Raw genomic sequence first — 12,174 nt, forward strand, 5'->3', positions numbered from 1 at the left:
TATTAACTCATTGGATACTATTGACGGCAGTAGAGGCCTAATCCAGTTTGACTGGGGGCTGACAGTAATTGAATGATTTCTGCCTACCATACGACTCAAAAGGGATTGGACATTTATCACTGTCAATGACAGTGAAATATCACTGACAACCTTAAATTTGAAATTATTTTGCTGCACTTGACTGCCATTGGCAGAAGAAGAGTTCAAATTAAACCTTTCTATTTGCCTTGTTTGCATGAATCTACAAAGATAGCATGTCACCATGTCAAGTTGCTATTTAAACAGTGACCTTGGCAGCATAACGTCACCTGGCACATGCAAGGTGTTTAACTATTCACACATTCTTGTAGCCTGGAAATATTTCAGTGTGAGATATCTGTCATCTTTAACTCAGGCTTTAAACCCTTCAGTACAAGCCATAACTCTTCACAACACTTAGGTTTCCTACCTCTCCCTCCTGGACTAACACATCTCTAATGTCCTAATGGATGAAATCACAAGCAGCAAATAGAAAGCCAGTCATCTAATAATAGTTTACTGCCAGCACATAAGTATAAAAATGTAGGGTAATATGTAAATCGACCCTGCCAAACTACTGATGCTATAGATGTGGTTTCACAAGGCAATGACGGTAGCAGTGAAAATGATCAGTCGACCATGGTATACTGTAATACTATATTTATGATGTGACAATATGTTATGTCAAAGTCTGACTTTGTAAACTTGGAAGCTTTTTAAATGTCTATTACAGCTTTTTGATACTTTCTATTTCAATAAATAACAAATGCATTTCATTTATTTAGATGGAAGGATTCATGTTTCTATTATGTTTTCAACTGACAAACATGGTAATTTCAACACTGATAATTGAAGCTGCCCTGTTTTTATACAAAATTGGTGTACTTTTCTAAAGGGGTTGAAGGGGTAGCATAAAATAAAGATCGTGGAACAAATTATGCTAATTCCAGTGATGTGCTGTCAGGGCCGTCAAGGCCTTTTCTGCTGGCCTAAGAAATATCTTAATCATATATTATATTTTGTCCATCAATACCTATTAAATAATTCCAAATTGTCTGTTAGCTTACTTTCATTGTGTGTAAGTACTTACAGTAAATATGAAGCATACATTAATATTTTAGAAAATGCAGGAGATTCCTGCACGTTACCATTCCTGACACCACATGAAGATCAGTTAAGAACAAGCATGTATAAACCTGTCCCAAATCATAACAAAAAACTCTGACAAACAAAAAACGTTTGAATAAAAAGTCTTGACCTTACTTTACAAAATGTCGTACACATACTATGGCTGGAGAATTTGGCAAAATTACTTTTATGCAATTTTCTCTCGTGTCATTATTATGATTATGTTTTAAATGCATAAAATTAAATAAGAATAAAAAAATTTTTTAAACTGTTTCAGTTTCCAACACCCTCTTCTGCCTTTTGTCTGCTGTTGGACCAGAAGAAGCTAAGGAGTAATGAAGGTAATTTCATTGTTTGTGATTATGAGATGCCTTGATTGTCTTTGCACAAAACAATAATACAAAACAGAAATTGTACTTGTATTTTAAGACCAATTGAAAAAATCCCTATATTAGAAGTAACCTCTCTAAATTAAGAAATTCAATTATTAATTTTTTTTTAAAAATAAACAACAACAACAAACAATCGCTTCTCTGTTACACGTGAGGACAAAGTGCAGTAAATAAATAAATAAAATCCAGATAGAATTCAGTTTTTTAATTCCCTACCTGGTATAGGTGACCGTAAACAAATTAATCTACCATTGTTGTTTATTTGAAAATTAAAAAGACAATAGTCAATGGATATTTAAACAAAAAAAATTGTCCAAGGAGTTAGAGTTGATCAGATTAGTGGGAAGTCAAGAGTTGATATTAGCTGCAGCCTTCATTAAGATGGGCAATAAATCACAGTAAGGGTCTCTAAAATTCGCACCTTTGTAAGAACTGGTGGATTCCTCAAGTCTCCATTCCTGCGTACAAACGCGCACATATCACAAAACATGACGAAGTAGCGTAGAAAAAGCTTCAAATAAGCCACTCCTGGCCTGCCCAGCATGTGAACAGGCGAGTAAGGCCGGAGATGACATCATGGTTGACCCCCTATTGAGCCAGACGATAATCCTAAAAACACAGACTGTCACGCTACCACACATTCTATAGTAAACAAGGCATCCCAGAAAGAAACCTCTGCCCGGATGTTGTTTGAGTTTATCATCTACACTATTTAAATGTAGAATAAGACCCGCATGCGCTATCACTAGTGAATATTATTTGCCCCAAGTTATTTAATAAAATAAAGCGGGGAAAAATATATATAAAAAAATTAACCACAGTACGGTATTTAATTTGACTGAATTTTGAGCAGTTCACTTAAAACAATTAGGATTTAAAGATTTTTTACTTAAGGACTAAAGACATTTTTTTCTTCTGTGGCAAAAAAGATAGAGGCTAGTCCTATTATTTATTAAATACAACCATAATACACATCATGTTCATGTTAATGGACATAAATTTGTAATTATGCAAGATTATAGCCAAAGGCTAATTTCCACTTGTCACTTGTGCACAGGTTGAAGATAAAATCAATAGGGTAATAGAAAATAAAATACTAGAAAGCACCATAAAAACAATGAGACACACACAAGTAGCACAGTTCTAGGCAGCGTTGTGATCACAATGTTGTTCATCCAGCAGCCAGGCTTTAAGATGATTGGCAAAGAGGTCCTGAGACGGGAGTTCACGTATGTTAATTGGTATTGAGTTTCAGCAATGTGAGGTAATTATCGGCTACTACAGACTAGACTGGTCAAGCTCAGGACCAGAAATAGCATTCAGTGAAGATTTGCCACCAATAGCCATATTTATTACATCTTACCAGTCAACTTATACGCTTTTCCCGTATTTTATACGTTTTTTGATCATTCCAATTTGTGGACACCGTATAACAACTTTTGCACGGGACATTTTTTAGTACGTTTTTTGTAAAACTGATCTCGTTTGCCCATTTCGGCTCTAATCCGGATCGTCTCGGTCACTGGTAGCAGACGAAAACGTCATTGTCGACAGCTAATAGTCATGCTTTAAGCACGATATGAGTAAATATGTGCAGCGTTGCATTTGTACGTTTTTTTATCACTTAATAAGGGGAATTGTAATCATTAATAAGGGGAGCAATTGGCCGAGGTTGACAGATATGTCACAATAAAAACAATACATGTGCACTGGTAGAGTGCGGGACACATCACATGATAATATATTATCACAATTTTTTTTTTTGCTCAAAAACAAACTAATTAAATCGTGACTTCAGTAAACTACTACACCCATACCTTTCAAAGGTAAAAATCTAATTATGTCCTGTTGAGATCTTATAGCACATTTTTAAGGAGAACTTTCTTCATATTGATAGAATGGCATGAACACAGCAGGGCGAAAACAGATTTTGATGGAAAGTTACATCAGAATCCCGAGAGAAAGAAGCCAATGAATTTCAATTAATAAGACATTTTTTTTTACTTATGAAAGGCTTTTTAGTTCTTAAAAAGGGACTGGCTTCCCACAGACACCCTGTGGCTTTGTGCCTTTTGTCATTGTAAGTGATGGCAGTTGAAAAAAATCTCCTTAAACTGCACACAATGGCAATGACTGGTTATTAGTATGCAAAATAGAGCATGGCTGAAATAATTCGACACATGCATTTAACCAAAGTGCCTTTGATGCAGCCTCTGTTTGTAAATAAATAAAACATACATCAAAAAGCATTAATCCTAGTAATTATAACATTGTTTTCTGTTCTTGCTAATACTCATTGGGTAACCGTATATGCATGGATGAGAAAAGTATAAGAATAAACTAATTAATTATGTGCTAAGCAATGTTGTCAAAAGAATTTGGAGACCGTGCTTTAAAAGGTCAATTTATATCGTTTCTTTTTGTGAAAATAGTCAGCTTGCCAGTGGCGATGATGTTTGCAGTTGATTTTTTATTTATTTCATACTGCACAGCAACTTTTGGTTTAAATGCAAATTTAAAAGAATAAAAACATGTCAAAATTTCTGCAAGCTTTATTATTCATTAGTTTAGTCAGGAGGGAGTTGTCTTATCTTTATTGCACAACAGAATAACAAAAATACTATAGTATTAAAATCATATTATATTGTCTTTTCTTTTAAATTACGGTAACGTAGTTACTTTCATAATTGAATAACAAAGATGGTATTTATTTTCTTCACAGAAGTTTCAAATTTGAAAGGCAAAAGAAGTAATAGTTATCGTGATAATTATGAATAGACTGATTTTTTTTTTTATTGTGATAATATCTGTCATATTGCACAGGCCTAGACCAGCCCCTCAATGAAATCTGTCTTGGACACCTATCACCGTCAATGGCAACCAACGACTTAACAATTAAATATTTTTAAAAAATCTTCTTCTTAAAAGCCCGAACTTTTAGTACCCAATTGTGCTCCTCAGAAAATACCGTGCTCAGTTTCCTATCATCACCACCGTCATCGCATGGGAGCCATCCCTAAAGTATGTATACACAAAAACAGTCACACTCTCAATAGTGATCATGAGTGAGAAATCTAATAGGGACATATTTTAGGGTCCAGCATGTAATGCACCGGTTCCCAACCTTTTTCTCACCTCGTACTGGTAAAGCTCTTTCTATTTTCTCGCAGACCGGCTAATGGAGAGGGCGGCAATTTAAGACAAAATTGTGTGGGGGTGTGGTTGGTGCACAAAGGACAGCCATGGCAGCAAAAAACAAGTCCCAAGCATAATAGCAATTATTTATTATTATTATTATTCTAACATTTTTTCTCATTTCAAGTAGGAGGGCGAGATTGAAAACGTTAATATTTTTTACTCTGATGGACCGGCACTAGGTAGCTCGCGGACCAGTACCGGTCCGCGGACCGGTGGTTGGGGACCACTGATCTAATGCATGTTTCCTGTCGACTTTTATGAGTGTTACACAGACGCACCCGACTGTGTGATTGGGCCTGAACTGCAGGACACTAGAGATCAAACGAGGGGCTTCAGAACACGCATATAACGCAAGCACTTCCCCGTGAAACTCAGTCAAGAAAGATAGAAGAAGCACCAGTAAAGCAACAGGTTCTTTGCATATTTTAGGACAAGCAGGCAATTGTGGAACGTCCAAAGCGCCTCGAAACAACAGCAGGTGCTCCACGTTTCCAAGTTCCTACGCTGAGAACACAGAAGAAACTAAAGGGACCGATGAGCGACAAAACTACACGTAAGTGATGAAAACGCAATCTTGGAAAGATCGCTGACGAACATCCAGCTAAAGCTAATTCAGCTATCACATAGTCGCAATCGTCAGCAACAATAAAAGTGCACTTACAGTGATGTTAACTTCGTGCTTTTTCAATCTGTACTTCAGACTCTTCATTCTGTAATGCTGTCACGTCCACCACCCTTTGTAATCAAGACCTCCAGAAGATGGGAAGGAAAAAAACAAGTTTACGGGAACTAAAACGAAGTTTTATCCCGTTCTCCCACGGGGTGAGTTCCACCTGACGCCAAACCGCAAAGCCTGCCTTAGAGTCTAGGCCGTCTAGCCAATTAGAAACGAGTATTAGCGGTCTGCTTCAGTTTTCAACCAATTGGGTGCGTGAAAGGGCGGGACTTCCGCGGTTAGGATCAATGGGACAAGTTGGAGACGTCCTGGGACAAGACGGGGATGACGTCAGGCTTACCTGAAACCGAATCACCTGGGTTAAAAACACCTATTGTAATGTTTAAAAATCCATTTTAATTTGGGCAATTCAATTCAAAGTGAATATAATAATGTCATATTCGTCACAGTTTCGATATCCTGCGATGCAGAAGTGGGTGGTTTCTGAAGAGTAGACTTACTTTATACAAGCAGGGGGCTCAGCTTCGCCGGTCCCACCTGCTTGTTTAGAACCAAAAGACAATTGTTGCGCTATTTAAAAAAATCTCTTTTAAATAATTTATCTTTTGAAAAATGGGTTAGATGAGAAAGGAAAATGTCAGTTACACGCATGTGGGCCCTACAGCTGATATTGCCCCTGCTAAGTCCACACTCAGTAATAGGCATCTGAGCATGGTCGGGTCTATGTAACCATGATATAGATGCAGAATCATGAGCTCCCACCAAGGTGGAAGCCTTGCCACCACTTTGGAATGCAGAAGATTGTGCTGCTATCTTGGTGCGCTTCAATTGTTTACGCCTTTCCCAATGTCACGCTTTACAAGGATTAGAGAATAGATAAAGCGTGATTTATGGATGGGTGGATGTTTTATAACTCCCGTCACGACAGAAAAAAAATGTTCCGGGGAGCACCGAGAAACTAGCTGGCGGACCAATCAGCCACGCGGTGCGTTTAGGGCACATCGTGTAAAACAACGATTCATACATCAACTCTACTTAGAGAAGCTGAAGAAATTCAATCACTCGTCTAATAGGATCCGGCAGCCGTTTCTAGCCACCATAAAACATTTCAACTCTCTACGTTGCATGGTTTGGACAAAGATAGCGAAAGAATCTTAACATACCCACACACTCACACACCCATAAATCACAATTTATAAGGATAAGAATTATATGACTAATCAAAGTCGAATAGGGAATCACCCAACATAAATACTTGACCAAACCTTTATATTTAAATGCATTCATTCATTTTCCGTACTGCTGAATGAAATTAAAAATAAAAATCCACTTTAAAATGTTGTTGGGGCTATAGCCGCATTGTTTTTTTCCTTCATTTTAAAAGTATTTTGTTTTTATTGACAGTTTCTCAATTTATTCAATTATATTCTAAGAAATTACAGTAAGGATTAATAGTATAATTGTGGCCTGGGGTCGACATATGTCACATTTTGGGTCATGTAAGCCACTCTTTTAGTACAAAAATATTAATATTGTAGCCTGCATGATTCCAAAAAATATGCATGGCTGGCTGGTTATACCCTTTAAAATGCCCCAAGGTGTGAGTGTGAGCATGAATAGTTGTCCGTCCCCTTGTGCGCTGTGATTGGCTGGCCACCAATTCAGGATGTCGCCCGCCTGGTGCCCATAGTTGGCTGAGATTAGCTCTACCACCCCCGCGACCCTTGTGGGGATAAGCTGTTCAGAAAATGAATGAATGAATAGTATTACTTAAAATAGTCACTTGTTTTATTTAGGCTTTTTAAATAAAAAATATTGCACAAGTAATAATACCCGTGAGAACAAACACAAAAATAGTCTGAGATGAATTTAGTTTAAAATAAAGGATTAAAAAAACCTCTTAGACTTAAGTAAAAAATTGTCAAGCAATCACATTATAGTATGAAGTAAGCATTGGGGGAATGCACCAACTTCACTTAGAAAAGTTCCCATTGAAATTCAGCCTCAAATCACCTGACCAGGCTAACTGTCATTCCATCTCACTGCTTTTGTCAACACTATCAATGATCATTTTATGCTAGTAAATGTGCACTCCCAAGCTCCATATTTAAAAAAAACAAAAATGCACAAAGTAATTTGCATGCAAATTGTTGTCAGCATCATTGATGTCATCAGCTGAATTTGGAGCCGTAAAATCAGCAACAACGTGCTGTCAGCTGTAAACAATGTCACCTAGCGAGTCCATGGCAACAATGTTGCCAAGGAAACGAAGCCAAATTAGAAACACGATAACCAAAATCTGATAATCACAGACTCAAAAGCCAAACATTGTTAATCCCGTTGGTTATCCCATGACTAACATATTACCCCAAAAGAAATCAATGTTCAGAAATGGAGTGTATAAGAAGGTTTAGTTTAGTTTGGGAATAGCAATATTGAGATATCAAACAACACCAACATGTAGAAATGTTTTTTTCTTCATAAAATAAACGTATAAATTCCATCCATATGACATATGACCACGTAGACAAAATAAATGCGCACCCACAAAAGCACAAAGTGTAGAACAAAGTGACTGCAATACATTCAAGGGCAGCTGAAAAAAATAAAATTGTCCTTGTTTTTATGAAAACCCAGATGAAGGATAAGCATTCTAGCTATAAAGTGTTCCATCATGTCGTGTCTTTTAGTAGCAATTTATGTGTTGGTACAAAGTGAAAATGTCAAGTTTGCACTCTGGAGCACTACTGGTAAAATGCTTGTTATTGCGGAGACCTGAGAATCCTCCTGCAAGCACTCAAGTACCCATGTGTTGCTACTGTGGGGGCGCCGCATCCTAGTTGTTGCCATTACGTCCATGATTAGATAAATACAGATAGCCGCGGGTGAGACATGAAATGACAAGGTGAAAATTCTAAATACAATTGTAATCAATTCTATTTGACTAAGAAATATCTTGAAACGTTTTCCGAGTGCCTCATCACTTTATGAGCAGTGAATATAAAAAGTTGTTCAAAAGCCCTTTTTATGGTGTATCTAAAAAGATACAACCACACTCCAAGACTTATATTTTGAAAACTGTATTTCTCCACTGTAAAGGTTACCTTTAGTTTAGAATTTAGATGATATACAAATATGTAAACGTAGAATTATTTAACAAACAGCCCATGTTGCGTATCCTAATTTGTCATGTAAGGATTCCATCTCTGGGTTTTTTCTTTGAGTGAGCCATCCAATTTTAGAAACTCTGAATCCTTTCTACACATAAAGACCAATACACTCATGCCTGATTCCTTAGGCAGTATCGATTTAACAACCTCAAGTCGTCCAACCCGCTCTTGGTTTGGGTCAAACAGTTGAAAAAGCCAGGAGCTGCAGACATGATGTCATCACCTGAAAGACGCAATCAATTAAATACAATGGCAGCGTGCCAAGTGGTTCAGTGGTTTAGCTAGTTCCTCCCATGAAAAATAGGTCTCAATTGTCTCTTCCCAAGATTGATAGATTACTTGCCTAATGGGAACAAATGTCGCCACATGCATAGTAGTCAAAGAAATTGAAAAATCAGCTCTCCAATTTGTCGAAAAGCTTTGTTCATTCTTAGGAGGCTGTGGAATACAAACTGTTTTCAGAACAGGCCTATGCACACATGAAGCATTGGCTTTTGTACCAAAAAAACGTGTCCATCTTTTACACGTTATACAAGACATTGTCTAACTTGCCTTTCCTGTATCTGCATTCTCACCCTCTTGCTACTGTCACAATGAAATTTCCCGAATACGGGATGAATAAAGTTATCCAATCCAATCCAAAATTTAAAGTACAGTCATTACCAGCTTGCACAATTTATCTATTGCGCTTTGAAGGCCGCAAAGGTTTTTACCCATGATGGTGAAACGAATTGCTCTTGATAAGAGGGGAGCTTCAAAAGCAAGAATACTTGTATGACTCTTTTCAGCAGTTGTTTTTAAATTTCCATTTGAATGATTTTACTAATATGATTCAAGTCAATAATCATTCAAGTCTTTAGATCAGGGGTGTCCAAACTTAGATTTCCTCTTTGGACCGGTTCAGACAAATCAAAGGATGCAAGGGCCAACTTGAAATCTTTCAACCTTCATTTGTTAAACACGATATATGTATTTTGTCATATTGCACAGCACCAATATGTACCTATGTGAATATAGAGTTGGCCAAAACAGTGATCTTTCATTTTGCTTTGAACCCTCTAAAAGGCCCATATTTCTGTCATTTTCTTCAACTTAAAAAGCTCCATAATTCCACTTCCAATGAAACATCCAATGGGTATTTAAGCAGGAAGTTCTATCTTGTATGCTTCATTTTTTTTTCTAGTTTGAACACCCATCATTTAGATTTGAGGTCAAACGATAGCATTCAACGGGGGATCCATTCAATTTCTGCGTGTCCAGTCGATTGCTCAAAATCAATATAGAGAGCCTGCGTTTGAAGGATGGGCAACTTGACTGGCTGCACAAATGTATTTTTAAATGAGACATGACAGCACAAGGTCCCCTAACCATTACATCGTCTCTGCTGGTGTGGTAGGAGTCAAAAACCTTTTCGAGGAACTCCTCAGAGTAACCAAACAGACATTTCCCACCCTAAGGAGTATATGACAGCGTGGCACCATTTAGACTTGGCGTAGACAAAGTACATCTATACAAGTTATATTATTTTTAACTCAACATATCCGAGCATGCAGTAAATTCTCACATTGACAGTTTAAAGTTAGTTTTTTGGGAGCCGGTTGGATACGAATTTACATAGAGAATACGAGATTCATAATTGGGTTCCATTCTGCACTCTGTGTTGGCCAAAATTGATGGACAATCAATCACGGGATGAGGAGACAAAGGAAACCCATTTATGAACACACTCATACCTACGCTACAGGTTCTTGGAATGTGGGAGGAAACCAGAATACCCGGAGAAAACCCACGCGAACCCAGACACAGTGAGGACTGTCCTGGCATCAAACCCTCAACCCCAGAACTGTGAGGTTGACGCCCTAAATACTCCGCCGCCAAGCCCCCATATAACAAAAACTTGTTCACTAAAAAGAAACCTTAACAAAAAAAATCTGGTAAACGTAACAAGGGGAATTACACGAGGAGAACATAATTTAAAAATAAACAAAAGAAAGAAAGACTTCCACAATTGTTTATTTAAATGGCATGTTTCAAGGTTTTCAATGACTATGCCTAAAATATTTTTTTCTATCCCGATTAATTTGACTGGATTTTTAAAGGTTTCCTATCATTTAGGGTCACCCTATATACACTTTACAATCTTCAAATTTACTTCCTCATAAAAGGTCCCCCCTGATGTCACACAAAGATATTTTAGTCTACTTTTGAGGTCTATTTTTTGAAAGCAATTGGGTCAATTGAACAATGTCTTGTTGGCCGTGTTGTAAAAGTAATTCTAATAATAATTGAAACTTAGTCATAAGCCTTTTGGAGCTATTGTTGTTTCACAAGGCTGCTGTCCGCTTATTTGAGAACTCCCAAAACTGTCAGAAAACCATTCATCTCAGAGAGACCAATTGTACACTTTGGAACATTCAGTCTGACACCCAGACAAACAAGCTTCCCCCCCGCATCTATTGAAATGAATAACAAAACCAAACTGTGCTTCAGATACTGTGGTTGATTTCCTTTTTATTGATTTTGTACCACAGCAAAGGAAACACAAAATATCTTGTCACACTTTTTAATGCAGAGACATGATTTACTACCAATAGCACTTGGGGGATCAATTAATCTGATCTCTGCTCAACCTGCCTAAGGAAAAATTATGTATTTTATGACAAAACGTTTGGCCTCAGTGAGGGATTCCCAGCAAAAGATGAAAGTCCCTCACTTTCCTTTGCAAACTGTTCAAATTCTCTAAATTATCTCTCATGGCTATCTTTTCAGGCAAACATTTTTGAGATCTACGATAATGTTAAAAAAAATAAATAATGTTGATTTCTGACACAAATCATGCATTATAGAACATGTTATTTCAGTTTACACTCACAATAGCATACATAGGTTACATTGTTGGCTACTTAGGCAGTTCAGGTAATAATTTATCTCCTCTCATTTTCTGAACCGCTTTATCCTCACTGGGGTCGCGGGGGGTGCTGGAGCCTACCCCAGCTGCCTTCTGGCCAGGGGCGGGGGACACTGAGTTGGTGGCCAGCCAATCGCAGGGCACAAGGAGAAAAACAACCATATTCATGCTCACACTCATACCGAGGGGCAATTTAGAGTGGCCAATCAGCCTATCATGCATGTCTTGGGAATGTGGGAGGAAACCGGAGTACCCGGAGAAAACTCACGCAGGCCCGGGGAGAACATGCAAACTCCACACAGGTGGATCGACCTAGATTTGAACCCAGGTCCCCCACTGTGAGGCCGACGCGCTAACCACTCAGTCGCAGGGCCGCCCGGTAATAATTTATTTCTTGTATAGTACCTTTTTCATGGCATAATATTGTTTGATGTGCAATTGTTTACCTTAACACATGCCCTGTGAAAAATCTTTACAGTTTTATAATTTGATGGAGTAACAGGAAAAGAAGGGGGAGTCATTAATTCAATGTTTACAGTTGCCGGTTACACAAATTTTAAGAAAACGAAAGAAAAAAAAAGTTGAAAATTGATTTTGGAAAAATATAAAAATATAAAATTATATATATATATATATATATATATATATATATATATATATATATATATATATATATATATATAT

General features: G+C 37.4%; 2 protein-coding genes across 3 annotated transcripts in view; one reads left to right on the forward strand and one right to left on the reverse strand.

Moving 5' to 3' along the window:
• uacab (uveal autoantigen with coiled-coil domains and ankyrin repeats b) overlaps window positions 1-5,599 on the reverse strand; it is a 31,411-nt gene extending 25,812 nt beyond the window's left edge. For both annotated transcript variants that reach the window (XM_077595131.1, XM_077595129.1), the window contains exon 1: window positions 5,398-5,599. In XM_077595131.1, the coding sequence (XP_077451257.1) occupies window positions 5,398-5,445 (48 nt within the window). In that variant the 5' untranslated portion in view covers window positions 5,446-5,599. The remainder of the gene's footprint in view (window positions 1-5,397) is intronic.
• The window catches only part of LOC144070704 (uncharacterized), a 43,433-nt gene extending 37,680 nt beyond the window's left edge, over window positions 1-5,753 (forward strand). Inside the window, exons 7-9 of the mRNA XM_077595135.1 lie at window positions 1,424-1,487; window positions 5,166-5,289; window positions 5,437-5,753. Coding sequence (XP_077451261.1) covers window positions 1,424-1,487; window positions 5,166-5,289; window positions 5,437-5,452 — 204 coding nt within the window. The 3' untranslated portion in view covers window positions 5,453-5,753. The remainder of the gene's footprint in view (window positions 1-1,423; window positions 1,488-5,165; window positions 5,290-5,436) is intronic.
• Window positions 5,754-12,174: the final 6,421 nt, after the last annotated feature.

The sequence above is a fragment of the Stigmatopora argus genome, chromosome 2, assembly GCF_051989625.1.
Source record: "Stigmatopora argus isolate UIUO_Sarg chromosome 2, RoL_Sarg_1.0, whole genome shotgun sequence".
In the NCBI taxonomy this organism is placed as follows: domain Eukaryota; kingdom Metazoa; phylum Chordata; class Actinopteri; order Syngnathiformes; family Syngnathidae; genus Stigmatopora; species Stigmatopora argus.